The 17,528-nt window shown below is 36.4% G+C and overlaps 1 protein-coding gene and 1 long non-coding RNA gene across 8 annotated transcripts in view; one reads left to right on the plus strand and one right to left on the minus strand.

Moving 5' to 3' along the window:
• The window catches only part of PAS1 (FKBP-type peptidyl-prolyl cis-trans isomerase family protein), a 73,031-nt gene extending 62,921 nt beyond the window's left edge, over nt 1-10,110 (plus strand). For all 7 annotated transcript variants that reach the window (XM_088968928.1, XM_088968931.1, XM_088968926.1 and 4 more), the window contains 5 exons: nt 1,263-1,331; nt 1,491-1,568; nt 9,137-9,238; nt 9,336-9,407; nt 9,495-10,110. In XM_088968928.1, the coding sequence (XP_088825054.1) occupies nt 1,263-1,331; nt 1,491-1,568; nt 9,137-9,238; nt 9,336-9,407; nt 9,495-9,767 (594 nt within the window). In that variant the 3' untranslated portion in view covers nt 9,768-10,110. The remainder of the gene's footprint in view (nt 1-1,262; nt 1,332-1,490; nt 1,569-9,136; nt 9,239-9,335; nt 9,408-9,494) is intronic.
• Nucleotides 10,111-13,022: 2,912 nt separating this feature from the next.
• Nucleotides 13,023-13,999, minus strand: LOC148872318 (uncharacterized). Its single transcript, XR_016106697.1, has 3 exons — nt 13,901-13,999; nt 13,249-13,432; nt 13,023-13,158 (listed from the first exon to the last, which is right to left on the minus strand). It is a non-coding gene; the product is annotated as an uncharacterized LOC148872318 (long non-coding RNA).
• Nucleotides 14,000-17,528: the final 3,529 nt, after the last annotated feature.

Genomic DNA, 17,528 nt, shown 5'->3' on the forward strand with positions numbered 1-17,528 from the left:
GCTAGTTATTCTGGAATGCACTGAACTGGGGATTCCATCCTGTGTTTCAACTGCTCCCCAATCCAAACACAGCTTAATAGAACCCTCATGTTTTCCTGGTCTTAGGCACACAACACTATTATAGAGTTTAGGTGACTTCATGTGGATTCCATCGAGCATGTATTTTGATTAGTGTCTGTTCACATGATCATTTTGATTTCCTTGTCATTCTCTTATGGTGAATTTGGGATGGGCTTCTAATGTTAGCAATTCTAATATATGACTTGGGTATGGGATTTACAATGAAAACTTTGCTACTTTCAGTAGACTTAATATTTGTATACCAAACTGAGTAACTGTTGTAGGATAGGCTGTTCTTATACTAACTGGTGTAGGACTATCTACTTTGCGTCTCTGACACCACTAGTCTAGAACCAATAGCTCTAGATCAGTTTTAGTCCTTTGGTTTTTTTTTTTTTTTGATAGTAGTCCTTTTTGAAGTTGAATTAACACCTTTAATAAAGAACTTAAAGCTGTTGATGGCTGTAATGGCGTAGAACCAATTGCTCTAAATTTGTTAACTTTGCTAAATAATAGGTGTTCTCAACTTCTAGCACACTTAAATAATCGGTCAGTTTGTCCATTGAGAATTTTCCAATTATTTCATCAACTCTAACCTTAGGATTTCAAATTCCAAGTAGGACATTAGGAACTTTTCTTTCAATCTCTGACATAGGAATCATCATCTGAATGTGTTGAACTAGATATGACTCACTAACAAACCTTAGGACCAATTTCATCATTGATGCTGGTGAAATTTCTATCATAGGCTCAACTTGCAACCCTTGAATTGAGTTTCTAGTATAGGCTCAATAACAAATTTCTATCCCTTCAACTTTAGTCTAGTCCATGCTACATGACTTAGATTTCTAATTCCTTTTCTTACACATTAAAATTAGTTATGGTTGGCTGATCTTTAACCCCATATAATGTAATTCTCAATTCCCTATCCCATTGGTTAAACTTTCTCATGATGCGTTTATTCTTTCAAGAGAAATACTGTTATCTTTGAACCTAGGTGCCTACATTTGCTAATTTTCCTGCTGATGGTTAAACCAAGTTTGAAAGCCTCAAGTTAGGTTGTGTCCTGTAATAGTATTGGGAGAGGCATATGCACTGGGTGTCTAATAGGTGATTGTCTTTTATGTCTTCATCTTCTTTTCTTTGTTTTCATATTTAAAGAACTTGCTTGTTATTGATAAAGGAAAAGTAATTGCTTACAGGTGCTTCGGGAATTCAATCATGTTAACCCACAAGATGATGATGAAGGAAAAATATTTTTGAATTCAAGAGTAAGTGTGCCTTCAAACCAGAAACAGTGTCTTCCCTGATTTTAGTAGTCATCAGATGAAATGTTATTTGTTCTTGCTCTCTTGGTTTAGAAGACTAATAGAAGGGTTTTTCACCATGAGTTTTTAAGATTTATTTTATTCTGTTGTCTATTCTTGCAGAACTCATTGCACCTAAATGTTGCTGCCTGTTACCTGAAGATGGGAGAATGCAGAAAATCCATTGAGGCATGTGACAAGGTATTCTTCCTGAACTAAGACTGAAGCTTATCCATGAAATTGTAGACTGATTTGCAGTCTCGTGTTTTCTTCTTTCCTTTTTGGGGCTTAGGAGCACCTTATATGTTTTATCTTATGCACTATATTTTTCAGTAGTCTTTTTATCCTTTCATGTAAGAGAGGGACATAATGGTCCTTTTCCTCATTTTTGTATTGTAAACATTTATAAGACTTTTCTTTTGGGTGTGAGATCAAGCTAACACACCCTGTTCAGTCTTTTGGCTCTCTTAACCAAGTAGAAATCTGCAGAAACAAAAAACCTGTAGAAAAGATGAAGAAAGGAAGGTTCTTGAGAGAAGAAGAAGAAGAAGAAGAAGAATAGAGAAAAGAATGAGAGAGCAATCAATTCTGGCTGCCCCCTCTCATTATTATTTATACCAAGTAAAAATAGGTACAATGACAAGTATGCCCTTATATGGCGGCTGAATACAAAAACTCTGAAGAACTTAAAAAGGCACTCTAAAAGACTCCAAAGGGTCCCAGCAAGTGTGTTGTGGTCCCCACTACCTATCTAAACAAATAATCAATAAAATTAACTCATAAATCTACACAAAATCCTCAACAATTCAAATTGTGTTCACATTTGTATCGGAGCAAGTCCCTCAAGCCTGTCTTTGATTGCAATCTGTTGTTTTGGATCTGGTTAGGGAGGCTGTTCTAATCAGCACAAGTTCTCCTATGTCTTTCTGGAAAAACACAGTCAGCATTAGGTTTTCTCTTTTTTCTCTTGATCGGCTGCACCATTCAGCTTGAAGGTCAGTTTTAAGTATTCTTGCATCCTTTTTCTGGATCAGATTGGGATTGATGGGGCGCCTGCCTTTTTTAGACTATCACCTGTTAACACATTTTGTCTGGCTATTCTGTTGACTGATATTGATCTCTTTAGTTCTCTTTGATTAACCATATCACGGTTATCAAGCTTTGATCAGTGTTGGTGGGGTGGCTGCCTTGTTCTCTCATTTTCTTTGGCTTTTCTTGAAACTATCTTGCTGAAATGACTTTGGTAAAAGGAGATATTCTGCCAATGAAGTTTGGTGGGACTCGTTATGCCTTTTGGAAGTTCCATTTCTAGTTCTTTATTCAGGGAACTTGTCTTTGGGGGTGTGTTGATGGAAATGTTTTAAAACGTGGAGGCGTGACATGAGGCATTTCACTACCTAGAGGTGTGAGGTGTAGTTCAAAACGTAAGAGGCGTAAACCTCCCGAACACAAGGAGGTGTAAGCCTCCTTGAGAGGAGGGGGATAAAGAGGAAGGAGGAGGAAGGGGAAGAAGAAGGGGAAGAGGAAGAAGAGGAAGGAGGATCTCATTTTTCTTTATTTTTAATAAAAATCTATTATATTAAAAAGAATGAAGATGAATAAAACTAGTTGAAAGCATATGAGGCGAATGCCTTAGAGGTGTCAGCACCTCTGGCCTGCACCTCAGGGTGTTTTGGGGGTGCCTTGCCTGTAGGCATATGCCTCCCACGCCTGTTAACACACTGGTTGATGGTACAGCGAAGCAACCTGATGAATTTGACTCTAAGGGGCTAAAGCAATGGAAGATTGACAATGCCAAATTTGTTTCTTGGCTTCTTGGTTCAATTGTAACTGACATAGCCATTCTTATGAGAAGCTTTCAGACCGCTAATGAGATGTTTATTACCTATATGGAAAAGGTGTATCAATAGTTCAATGTGTCTCGTCAATACCGGATTGAGATGAAAATATCTTCCTATAGTCAGGGTGAAAAGGAAATACAAGAATATTTTGCTGGTTTTGTTAACTTGTGGACAAAGTATGAGCTGGTCCATAGATGAATCAACTTCTGCTTGTTGCATTAAAGCCATGAAATAACACTTTGACATGAGAAGGATAATGCATTTCTTAATACATCTGAGACCAGAGTATGAAGTTATAAGGTCAAATATCCTTAGTAGGGGTACTTCACCCACTCTTGACTTAGTCTTGGGAGAACTTCTTAGAGAGGAAACATGGTTGATTACTCAGTTACTCAGTCCACTATTGGTGTGAAATCAGATTCTAGAATAGAGGCAGCCTTTCTAACGAACAAGTCCTGAGTATAGTGCTATGGGTGTAAGGAGTATGGGCATGTTGTCTCATAGTGTCGAAAGAATAACTTTTGTACTTGTTGCAAGTAACAAGGACGTATAAAATAATTGAATGTTCTACTCGGCCAACTAAGGGGAATGGTCTAGGCCTTAAGAAGAATCAACATAAGGCTTACCAGACAACCATAAAAGGATTAGATAAGGGGACCACCACTTCTTTTGTAGGAAGGGATGAAGAGTTTTAGGTTTTTTTTTTTTTGATCAATAACAGCACTTTTATTGAAATAGATGTGTAAGTTACAACCAGATTGGAGGGGTAAAATGTCTTAACCCTCCCTTTCAAACCTGAGAACACATATTACAAGACAGCCCAAAAGAAATTAGTTCTTCCCACCCCCTGTTTAGCCATGGAGTTGGTACTCCTCTTAGCCCATTAAACCCTTATAATCATGTTCTGAGTTAGCTGCTTGATTTTCTTCCTTTCATTTGAGAACTTCCACAGGCTGGACTCTTCGTTCTGCAACCAACTAACAATCAGTTTAGAATCTCCTGCCACCAGCTGCTTACTAATATTCAACTGCTTAGCTCTTTTAACTCCTAGAACTGCCAGGATTTCAGCTCTCAGTGAGTCTCCCCAGCCTATAGGTCCTGAGAACATAGCCATAATTCGACCTTCTTCGTTCCTGAAAATACGACCTATGCCTGAAAGGCCTGGATTTCCTTCACTACTACCATCAAAGTTCAGTTTAATGAAACCCAAGTCTGATGGAGTCCAAACAGGTCTAATATCACTAGACATAGGAGCTGACCGAGCCACTTCTTCCCAGCTTCTAAGAGTTTTGGGTTTTTTATAGAAGAGAGAATGTGTCAGCTAGTATCTTTAGCCATTTCCTCTACGTTTTAACCACCGGTCTCTCTGGTGAGTCATCCTATTTTTGTTCCTCTCCCAATCACTTGTGGATCATTGATTTCAGTGCCTCTAACCATATGATAGGGGTATATGCTGGTTAGTGTTTTAAACCTTAGTCCTTGAATAAACACTTTATTACTGCTAATGGTGAAAAATTAGACATTGTTGGCTGTAATGATTTATCCTTGTCTAGTTCTACTAATTACCACGTTCACCTTCCTAAAACTTTATTTATTCCATCTTACAACAAACTTCAATTTTGTTGTTGGGACATAGGCTGAGTTGGCTATTTGCCTTGGAATTTGAAAAGGCACTAGTGCCTTCATCCATACCTTGTTGCTTACTACTACTCCTAGTTCTGAAGTTGTCTATAGGAATAATATGTGATATTTGTGGAATAGCCATCAAATTGGATATTTGTTCTAAAGTTATTTCTTCTACTAATGTTAATAAAGCTTGCATTTCTTGTCGCATGAGTAAAATTCATGTTCTACCTTTTCCTTCTTTTGTTGAGCATGTATCTATTCCTTTTAAATTGGTACATAGTGATGTTTGGTTGTCGCTTGTAATTTCAATGTTGATATAAATACTTCGTTATATTTACTGATGATTATACACAATACACCTGAATATATTTCTTGAGAGATAAGTTAATGTTTTTCCCACCATTAAATCTTTCTTGGCTAAGATAAAAAATTAGTTCAATACTAGTATTGGAGTTCTTCAAAACAAAACAGAGTGGCAAAGTGCAAGAACATATACATTTTGAGTATTGTAAGGACCCTGCTTCATGATTCACATGCTCCTACTTCCTTTGGGTTGGAGGCGGCCAACATTGTCGTGCACCTTATCAATTTGCTTCCTTCTTCTGCCTTGAACAATGTCTCTCCCTTGCAGTGCTTATTTCATCACTCATCAAACTTTCTTTGCTTCATGTCTTTGGTTGTGTGTGCTTCATTCATCTTCCTCCCCATGAGAGAACAAAACTTATTCCCCAATCAGCCACATGTGTTTTTGTTGGATATAGACATATGGTCATGACCATAAGAGTTTTCTCTATTGTGACTATCAATCCTGTTGGATTCATGTGTCTCGTAATGTTATTTTTCTTGAGAACATCTCATTCTATGTGCATATTGTTAAGCTTGCTATTATTTCCATTTTGGTGCTACATTCTTTTGACTCTTCAAGTTCTTTGGATACCACTCCCTCTATTCCAAAATTGTTGTGTGTCTTCTTCAGGAATAGGCTATCTACTCCAACACCTATAGCTCTGCCCCATTCCTCACTAGACATAGGTCCACCATCTATAGACAACGGTTCCTCCTATCATCTAGACTTTGTAAGTATACCTACACCTATTGTTGATCCTCCATCATTTTCTTCTCCTTTACGTCATACTACTCATATTTCTCACCCTCCTAACCGCTGTAGTTGTCCTTCAAAACATAGCTCCTTTTCCATTGTTTTGTCCATCACAAATTTTCCTAGATCGCACTGCCAAGCTATGGTTGATCCACACTAGAAGGAAGCTATGGATACTAATCTCAAATCCTTTATTGATAATCACACATGGGAAATGGTTCATGTCCCACTGGCTGTCTCGTAGTAGATGGGTGTATTTTGTGAAGCTTAATTATGATGGGAGCCTTAATAGATATAAGGCTCATTTGGTGGCACAACTGTACAAACACAACATTGATTATGAGGAGACATTTTCTCCCAAGATGACTACAATTTGTCTACTTTTTGCATCCAACATTGGGACATCCATCAGATGGATCTCAAAAATGCTTTCTTACATAGGGATCTTAAGGAAACAATCTATATGAAGGCCCCTCCAGGATATTATGATGGTTCTTCTTTGGTATGTTGTCTCAAGAAGTCCTTTTATGGTCTCAAACAAGCTCCTAGGGCATGATTTGAGAAATTTCATATAGTGATCACAGATGTTGGATTCATCCAAAGCTCTGTTGACTATTCCTTATTTATTTTGAGAAGATCTGAATGAATTAATCTATTGCTCTTGTATGTAGATGACATCCTTGTCACCAGAGATGATGGTGATGGTATTTCCTCTTTGAAACAGCTTCTCAATTAGTTCTTCAAGATGAAAGATCTTGTACATGTTCCTATATATTGGGTTTGAAAGTTACCCATTCATCGTGGATATTTTGTCAACCAACACAAATATGCCCTAGACTTTGTGAAATCTACTAATTTGAGTGATGATAAATATGTAGATACTCCTCTTTAGATAAATTTAAAGTTCTCTAAGAATGATGAGGAAATTCCTTCCAATGCCACACTTTACTAACAACTTGTCGGTAGTCTTGTCTATCTCACCATGACGTGGTCAGATATTTCCTATGTTGTTCAAGTGGTCAGTCAGTTTGTTTCTTCTCCTTGGAAACCTCACATGACTGTAGTTCTCCATATTATCCCATATTTTCGTGGTACTTTGTCACATGGCTTATTCTTTCCCTCCATCCTCATCTATTTAATCTATGAGATTATCCAGATGCTGATTGGGCAGGATGCCCAGACACTAGACACTCTACGATTGGTTGGTGTGTCTTCCTTGGAGAATCTCTCATATCTTAGAAATGTAAGAAGCAATAGATTGTCTCGAAATCTTCTACTGAGGCTAAATATAGAGCTACATCTTCTGTCTGTATTGAAATTATATGGCTTATGGCACTTCTTGATGATCTTGGATTTCCAGTGTCCTCTCCAATTCTGATTTGTACAGACAGTGTTGTGCCATCAAGATTGCCTCTAATCCTGTTTTTTATGAGAGAACCAAGCATATAGAGGTCGACTACCACTTTATTAGAGATTAGTTTACTACTAGACATATCTCACTATTACATTACAGCTTGCTGATCTCTTCACAAAAGCTATGACATGTGTTTCCACCAATTTCTAGTTAACAAACTGATGCTTGTTCCTCTGCATCAGTTTGAAAGTTGGGGGTGGGGGGTGGGTAGAGACTGATTTGCATTCTTGTGTTTTCTTTCCTTTTTGGGACTTGGGGAGCACCTTTATATGTTGTATCTTATGTACCATACTTTTCTGTATAGTCTTTATTCTTTCTTGTTAGAGAGGGACGCAATGGTCCTTTCCTCAGTTTTGTAGAGAAAACATATACAAGCTTTTCTCTTGGGTGTGTGATCAAGCTAACACACCCTACAGTCTTTTGGCTCTCTTATTCAAACTGTGTTGACAGAAATTTTGTACTAATCCAAATATACTTGTTACTCAGTAGTCTTTTTCGCATACAAGTCTTGGCTATTAAAAAATATTTAAAACCTGAATCCCAATTTTTTTTGTACCCTACTGGGATGCAGCTGATTGTACTAATACCCCCCTTTTTTGATCTTTCACAGTATTTTTTTATTGATGAAAAATGGTGTTTATTGTCTTTTCAAATCTTAGGAAAAGACTGATGCATTCCTTTATTTGTCAAAAACAAACAAATTAATAAATTATGGTAGTTAAGTATCCAAAGATTAGAGAAACCAAAATACAGATCACTGTCATTAGGGGTAAGCACCTCACTTTCCTAGGCTGCAACGTGAAACAAGAAGAAACTATAGCTCGTCAACCCCTCTTGCTTCAGACAAAGTACATAAAGTGGTTACCTCATACGCCTAAAAGAATGCCTCATGTAGGTTGTGAGGTGGTTGGGCCCTTTGCCTCGTATATATTACACTAACAGTTTTGTGATAAATTAATTATTTGCATCTTTGTTACTATGTTTTGGTGTATGTGGATTGCATACATAAGAAGCTAGGTGGAAAACCATTCATCACCCTAGCCCAAAATAAAATGAAGAATGTAAATCAATAGATTATTCATGTTAGTTCTTTGTTAATTTTATCTATTGTGTGTATTTTATAATGAAGATATGTAGTGCTTTGCTTGGTACAATAGTTAAATCTCATGCCTCAAAGTTTTTTTTGGTTTTGTAACCTCTCATAAGAAAAGTCATCCTTGACAACCCTGACATGTATAATAGTAGAAGAAACATGGAAGGAAAACCCACCAAGTGCTTGAGGTATTCCTCAGTGTACTTGGTCCTGTAATGACTAATGAGTTGCATACTTGCTTCTCTCTAGAGCTGCACTCAAAGAAGCTTAATACATCATAAGTCCAATCTGTTGTGTATCTAGTTCCAGTTTCAGAGCTTGCTGAGCCACCAAATGGGCAGCCTTGGAAGTGCATTTACGTAACAGAATTGTTGTAAAGTCACCATGGGAAATATGAAATACCTTTTCATTGTTGTTAAGCCACCATGGAAATCTGCTTTTTTTTTTTAGTACTGCACTATATTTTGCATATCAGACTAAAAATATTGGTTGATAATCCCTGCATAATGCAGTAGGAAAAAGTAAGAAGTTGTACTTACATATGTTTCTTCTTTAATGCATATTTTTATGTAATATGGCAAAGGCATGATGCATGCATCTTGTTATGTCATCTTTAATGTCTTTTTTTTTCATATAGTAACCTTTTAAGGTAGGATAATGAATCAGAGCTCATTCATTAGCATAACAATTGTGCAGGTATTAGATACAAACCCTGTACATGTTAAAGCTCTCTATCGTCGTGGTATGGCCTACATGTCAGCTGGAGATTTCAAGGAAGCAAGGGAAGATTTTGAGAAGGTATTTTTACACTATCATTTCCATTATCTAACAGTAGCATCACTCGTGCCTGTCAACCTGGTCTGAGAATTATATATATTTTTCTTGTTGCTCTTAGATGATAAGCATTGACAAGTCTTCAGAACCTGATGCAAAAGCTGCTCTTCTTAAGTTGAAGCAAACGGAGCAGGTATACTGGGAAGTATAAATTCTTCCAATCAAGGTTTTAATCAACATAAAGTGCAATTATCTATTGACTATATTACCTCTACAACAGGAAGTTGAGAGGAAGGCCCGTAAGCAATTTAAAGGGCTGTTTGACAAAAAACCAGGGGAGATTGCAGAAGCTGGAAGTGATTCAACAGCCCAAGAGCACCCAGAAGATGAGAACAAAAGAAGTGATGAAGGAACGGACTCAACTAAGGAAGAAGCAGAAGTAACCCATGAAACTGCACGTGCACTACCTTCAATGGGATTATTCTCCCAGCTTTGGCCTTTTGGTAGAAGACTCTTCACAGCATTGGGTCTAAATAAATGTTCCATTTTGTGATCTTATGCTAAATCATCATATCCTTATACTTTTTCTCTCTGGACTCAACATCTTGGGCCAAGGTCTTTGAACTAAAGATATAGCCTATAGGTGATCAAATAAAATAACAAAAACTAGTCATTATAGTCGGCCCAGCAGTCTAATCTTGCTCTCTGTTGCAGAAATTGTAAATTATAGAATTTTTCACTTGGATTTGGTAACAGGTATAACCTTGCCTTGTGACTCAGAATCTAAGGCTGAAACATAATTGTTGTCCTTTAATCAAGTTTTCTGTGTCCACCCACGATAAATGGGGTGAATCTCAAACAGGACATCTCAAATGGAAATTTATCCTACAGAACAAGTATTGTTGCCAGTAGTTAATAGTTTCTGCGGCTTTGGGTGGGATGAATCTCAAATGGAAATGCATGCCATGGCCTGTTCTTGTAATTAACGTTGTACTTGGTCTTTACCACCTGATTAACCTACGGGCTTTTTTCAAAAAAAAAAAAAGAAGAGGCTGAAATAGACATTTTCAAATATGGAAAAAAGTTAAATAGCGGATGATCTGTTGAAATTTGATACTGCTTCTTTATATATATATACCATGGTGTACAAAAGCGTAATGTGGTTAGATCTGCACCACCGCTGCGTGGATAAATCCATGCCATTTTAGTGTGGACGGTAATGACTCTTTATGGATTTAATAATAGGGTTAAATGGTTAATTATTTATATATATATCTTGTGGTTCAAACTTCAAAATACTTAGATATATCTTGTGGTTTGTAAAACTATTTTTGGATTTATCTTTTAGGGTAAATTTCTAAAACCCCCCTGAAGTTTCTGGCTGTTGCTGAAGTCTCATCTGAAGTTTGGTAATTGCAATCTCTTCCCCTGAATTTTCTGACATATTTGCAATTATCTCTAAAAAAACATGAAAATGTCCAAAATACCCATTTGGTTATTTTTATTAAAATATTTATTTTTCAAATTTTCTTTTCATATGAATGGCTAGCCCAAACACTTCCAATACCTTTTATGAAATTGATTTGTTTCCCAAATTTTTCCTACATATCAATCACTCGAAGGTCTTGCAACTTCGAATTCTTAATTTTTTTTTTTTTGTTATAAAGATGTATTGTTTTGTAATTAGAAACTAGCCTCAATGGTAGTTTCATTGGTATATTGGATGTTTTCACACTTAGAGGATTCTAACAGATGGGGTCTGTGTCAAAAAATTCAGGAAAGGTGATTGCAATTACCAAATTTCAAAGGACGTTTTAACAATTTATCCAAAATTTTTAAAAAGGAGAATGATGATTCAACCTAGGGTCTGAATTTTGAGGCCCAAAGTACAGGGTAGGTGTGGTTTTTGACATTTTGAATGTTTATAGGTCTGTAGTGGAATTCAGAAATCTGCATTGGGCCTGTCCTTATTTTTCTGTTTTTAAAATGGCTCCACATAATATGATTAGGCCATCTTTGTCATTAAGTTTTTGCTTATTTTCAATACTACCCCTTTTATATGTTTTATCTATTTTGGCTGAAAACCAATGCCCAATGGTCCCAATAGTATCTCACTTTGCAATGCGCATGCTGCATACAAACTCAAAACATAATAAATATCAAATTGAAAATTTGGAGAAAATGAAAAAATGAGATGATTGATGACACGTAGAACCATTTCCGTGGTGACTTTGGGTTGTATGAGAGATTTGAGGAAAAAGGCAAGACAGTAGCTGATAACAAGGATTGGTTAACTAATATAAAAAAAAACCAATAGTTAACCAAACTAATTGGTATACATATATTTATATATACTAGTAAACATGTACATGCATTTGCACGTGACAGTATCTCCAAGACAACTATTTACAATTCATGGACAGTTTTTGAACAATTATAAGTGAGCAGTTTCTTAACTGTTATAAGTTGACAGCTTTTAAACAATTATCAGTGGATAGTTTTTAACTGTTATGAGTGGACAGTTTTTAGAGTGAAAGTAAAGGACATGTACCCTTTTTTATGCCCGTTGTATGTTTGCTTAGATAAGGGGTAAAAATGTCTAATGAAAAGTCCAGAAAATGGGGTCACTTGCTCTTTTATTAGTATAGATTACATGTATATTATATATATTGTATATATTATTTATTTTTTTATATTATCTATATATTATAAATGAATATTAATGCATTGTATTTATATATATAATATATTGTTTTATATGTATTTTTAGTATTTTTATTATATATTTATATAGGGCTTTTAACACATAAATGATTAAATTTAATCATTTGGCAAGATCAGTTATCTTTCGAAAAAAAAATTGCAAAAAGAGAGAGTGGACAAGGTTTTGTTTTTTTTTTTTGTTTTTGTTTTTTGACGAAAATGCCATTTAATTAAATGACGTACACATAATACCCAACAATTAGTCTCTTTTTCTTCTCATCATGTGAGAGTGTTCCTTTTCTAAGAAAATGAAAAACAGTAGAGACCTTCAAAGAAAAAGAAGAGAGTGAAGAGCTGCTGCAGGGTTGCTCTCTTGGCTACGACTCTACATTCCCAAAATTTACATCGTCAAATCTATTAAAGGCATCTATATTTAAATGAAACTCCAATCTAGTTCTTGATTTGTTTTCTTTTTCCTAATTTTATTTTTATTATCCTCTCAAGTTTGATTGGTCTAGGTTCTGAATATTTCATTTTTCTTAAAATATAAAACTAAACTCTACAAAGCAAAGAGAGAAAAATGAAAAGAAAATAAAGGTCATAGAAAACCATGAGAAAGTCCCACACATAGACATAGGAATAAACAAACCAAAAATCGAAGTGCCCAAGCAGGATCTAAGGCTCAGTTTGGAAGGAATACAAATAAAATTATGTAGAGTGCAAAAGCTTGTATTTTGTATGTATTTGCACTGTACATATTTGTTTTTGTACTCTTTCCAAACTAAATTCCAAAACCAAATTTCCTTGTGACTACAATCAGCCTCTACTCCCAAGTACTTCGTCCTTAGACAACTCCAATGCTCACTAGATGAAAACCTGAACATTTGCATCCAGAACCCGATATGTAGATGGCTAAAATAAATTAAGAAGCGCATGAGATAGAATCAGATTACATGGAATTGAAATTTGGTTGCTAGCTACTTAGAATTGAGCTCTGTTTTGGGGATCCTTATTTTTCCTGCACCCAACCCCATATTCTCATCGTGATCCAAAATTGCCCACAATAGCAGAAAATGAACCAAAACAGTGTTTCCCCCCTTCTTCAGTCATCTGATTCTTTGCTTTCAAAACCAAATATTGCCTATGAGAAAAACATTTTGCTACCAATATTTTGAACCAGAGGATACCACCAAACCAGCATAAAAGTCAAATTTCCCCAGAAATGAAGATGAATGGGAACCCTGTAAAGAATTACAACAACAAATTATAACCTCTTAGTTATGAAAATAAAATTTTGTTACTAAGCTAGCCCTAGAGGTTCAGCAACGAACCTGTATATATCTTTGGCCAAAAGTTATTTGAGGAACAGGTAATGTGGTAGGATGCCTATACAATTAATGGTGAAGCATAGAGAGGATTTGGTAACTTCCGAATATTTCACTGCTCATACAAGTAACCACTGAATATTCTATGTTTCTTCAACTTGTCTTGGGTGATGGTTCACCAAAGCCCAACCTGGATGAAAGCCATGAAAATGGATTATCAAAGCTAAACAGTTCTCCAATCGAGTTCAGTGTTCACTTTGCTAACATGACCTTCACCTTCTTATGTCAGTTTAAAATTCATCTATGATGATTAAATTCTACAGGCGTATGTATCCAAAACCTGAAAAAGATGAGGATGTTTGGAATATTGAGAATGTACTAGATAAACGAAATAGATACCTAATGAAGGTCCACTAGAGGTCCTTACCAGAAAAAAATGAGGTCTACTAGAGAAAGAGAACGTTAAGAGGGTAAAGGCATACATTTGGGATTTCTTCTTTAGGCCCCAATTTTGTAGGTAAATTAATAAGGGATGAAAGCCTAAATCATGCAAGAGTTCTTAGTGAAATTATAAGGTGGTAACATTAAATTGAAAACCCTGAGCATAAATCTAATATCACAAAATGAAGCATCTAAATCTGTAGAATTATAGAACTACCTATGTTTACAGAAATTGCCAAGTTGACATTTTCCCAGTGTGAAATGCTGGCAACATATTTGCGTAAGTCCTACAATATGAGACTTGAGACAACCAAAACTGCAAGAAGAATGAATCAGTTGATTCCTTTATACAGAAAACCAAGGATGGTAACCAAAGTTTGACATGCCTATGACCTTGTCAAACAGGACAGCTCCTTGTGCAAGAGAAGCTATTCAGTAGTAAGCAGATAAAAGTAAATGATACACAATTACCTGATGAAGGACAATATAAGCTTTTTTGTTTGTAAACAATAGTTGTACAAGACTACAAATATCTCTTAGGTTTTGAACAGAAAATATAGAAAGGAAAAGAGAAGATGAGAAGAAAAAAAAAAGAGAGATGAAGAGGGAGAACTCGTGGAGAGGTATTAGAAAGAAGAGAGTGGTTGGGTGTTTTTTTATTTAAAACAGCTGCCCCACTCCTTAATTTATATACATAGTTTCCTAATTATAAAAGAACTTTAATGCTTACATGGCAATAAAAGATAAGATTAAAATAAAACTAATCCTAGATAAGATAGAATAAAACTAATCCTACTAGGAAAGCTGATCCTAATCAATTTAAATCTAAGTACATCTCTGGGTGTCACACGAATACACTTAATGTGGGGTCCACAGTTTCCTACACTCCACCTCAAGTTGGGTAGTAGATATTTGTCATTCCCAATTTACATAGATCTTCTTCTAACTTCTTTCTTGAAACAGCCTTGGTGAGTAGGTCTACAAGCTGCACGTCGGAGGTGATGTAGGGAAGGCATACTTCTTGAGATGTAACCCTTTCTCTGATAAAATGTCAGTCCACTTCAATATTCTTAGTTCTGTCATGCTATATTGGATTATGGGCTATATTGATGGCAGCCTAATTTTCATAGTACAACATTAGGAGTTTCTCATAAACAATACCCAATTCATAGTATAACATTATGGGCTATAATAATCTCAACCATAGGATCTCAGCCACACCATTTGCCATGGACCTATATTCAGCTTCAACACTTGAACAAGAAACAACACTTTGTTTCTTACTCTTCCAGGAGACTAGATTACCTTCTACAAAGGCACGATATCCAGAGGTAGATTTTGGGTCATCAACACACCTAGCCCAATCAGCATCTGTGTAGACTTTTATCTTCATGTGGTCATTTTTCTTAAACAAAACGCCTCTGCCTAGGGACCTCTTCAAATATGCTAATATCCTTTCAACCACAAGGAGGTGAGTAGTTCTGAGAGAGTGCATATACTAACTAACTACACTGACTGCATAACTGATGTCAGGTCGTGTGAAGCAAAGATAGAGAAGCTTTCCAACTAACCGTTGAAACATAGCTTTATCTTCAATAGGCTCTCCACCCTTTGCACTAATCCTGTGGTTCTGTTCAATAGGTGTGTCCGCAGGCTTAACTCCCAACTTTCCTATTTCTTCTAGTAGATCAAGAACATACTTTTGTTGAGAGACAAAAATCCCATTCTTGGATCTAGCTACCTCAATGCCCAAGAAGTATCGTAGTTCCCCTAGATCTTTTACCTCAAACTCTTGATGAAAGAGTTGCTTAAGAGACTCAATCTCACTAGTATCACTCCTGGTTACTACAATATTGTCCACATACACGGCAAGCAAAGTTGTGGAAGAACCCACTCTCTTAATAAACAAGGTGTGGTCTGACTAAGCTGCTTATATCTGAACCTATCAAGGGCTTGTTTGAATTTGTCAAACCATGCTCTGGGGGATTGTTTTAGTCCATATAGAGCTTTGTTCAACCAACAAACCTTTCCTGTCTCCGTACCATAAAGTCCTGGAGGCGATTGCATATAAACTTCTTCCTGCAAGTCTCCATTGAGAAAGGCATTTTTAACATCCATTTGATATAATGGCCAAGAGTAACTAGCTGTAAGAGATAATAGTACTCTGATAATGGTCATCTTTGCTACTGGTGCAAAAGTTTCTAAGTAATCAATACCATATGTCTGAGTAAATACTTTTGCAACTAATCGGGCCTTATACCTTTCAACAGAACCATCAGCATTATGTTTCACAGTGAATACCCATCTACATCCAACCGGTTTCTTTCCTTTAGGTTGATCAACTATCTCCCAGGTATTGTTTCTAATGAGGGCATCCATTTCTACTTTTATCGCATTTTTCCATTCTGGTACTTCCAATGCTTCTTGTATTGTTCTGGGAATGGCAATATCAGCAATGGATGCAAGAAAAGATTTGTAGGAGGGAGACAAATGATCATAGGATAAGAACTGAGAAATGCAGTGAGTTGTGGTGCAATGGTGTTTGCCTTTACGAAATGCTATGCGGAGATCCAAGTCATTGAATGAAGGTGAAGGCTCCATGGTTGGATGTCTCTCATCTGTAGTATCTGTGGTACCTGGATCTAGATCTGTATCTGCAGAAGGAATTGGGGCTACTGTGGTACCTAGATCTGAATCTGTAGAGGGGACTAGGACTGGCCTGCACTACTGATGTCCAAAATTGACCTGTCTCCATTGTCTGTGATAGACTCTCACATCCTTGCACCTTTGACATCCTTTCCCATTACATCCTTCTTCACTTAATGGGATTGGAAAAGGAAATTCTGATGAGCTACTCCCGCTTCACTATTCTCCCCTTGAGGAGAAACCCTAGAATAATAGGGTTTATCCTCAAAGAAGGTGACATCCATTAAGACAATTTTTTTTCTAGAAGTCGGTTCATAACAACAATATCCCTTTTGAGTTTGGGCATAACCAAGGAAAATGCATTTGGAGGCCTTAGGATCAAGTTTGGAACGATGAGGGCCAAGGATTTGAATGAAGCAAGTGCACCCAAAGGTTTTGAGGGGAATGGTAAACAATTCTTTATCAGGGTATAAAAGGACAAATGGAGTTTTCATGTCAAGAACCCGTGAGGGAATTCGATTGATAAGAAAAACTGTTGTAAGAATGGCATCCCCCCAGAAACGTACAGGCACATTTGAGGTAAACATAATACCTCTGGCTACCTCCAATATGTGTCTATTCTTTCCTTCAGTAACCCCATTCTGTTGTGGTGTATGTGGGCAGGTACTCTGATGGATAATCCCATGATCAAGCATGTAGGAGGCTAATGGGTTTGAAAAGTATTCTTTTGCATTGTCAGATCTAAAAATTTTAATTTTGACCCCAAATTGGGTTAAAATCATTTGATGAAAGATCCAGATTAATGCTGGAACCTCATCTCGAGAACGCATAAGGTAAACCCAAGAGAACCTAGTATAATCATCAACAAATAATAGGAAATATCTGTACCACCCCATAGCAGTGGTATGATAGGGTCCCCAAACATCAGTATGCACAATTTCAAAAGGAATATTGCTTCTGTTATTACTTAATGGATAAGTAGTCCTGCAATGTTTTGCAAGCTCACAACTTTACATTTCAAACTTGTCACCTGAATAGATTCAAATATACTAGGAAATAAGCTTTTCAAGGCCTGAAAGGATAAATGGCCCATCCTATTATGCCAAAGTATCACTTGATCAATGGATTGAGAAACAAAGGATTTCTTAGTTTCACTATCCTCCTAATGAGCACTTCTTCCAAGTAGGTAGATTCCATTT

This window comes from Nelumbo lutea, chromosome 2 (assembly GCF_056320005.1).
Source record: "Nelumbo lutea isolate HS-2025 chromosome 2, American lotus-T2T, whole genome shotgun sequence".
Lineage (NCBI taxonomy): Eukaryota > Viridiplantae > Streptophyta > Magnoliopsida > Proteales > Nelumbonaceae > Nelumbo > Nelumbo lutea.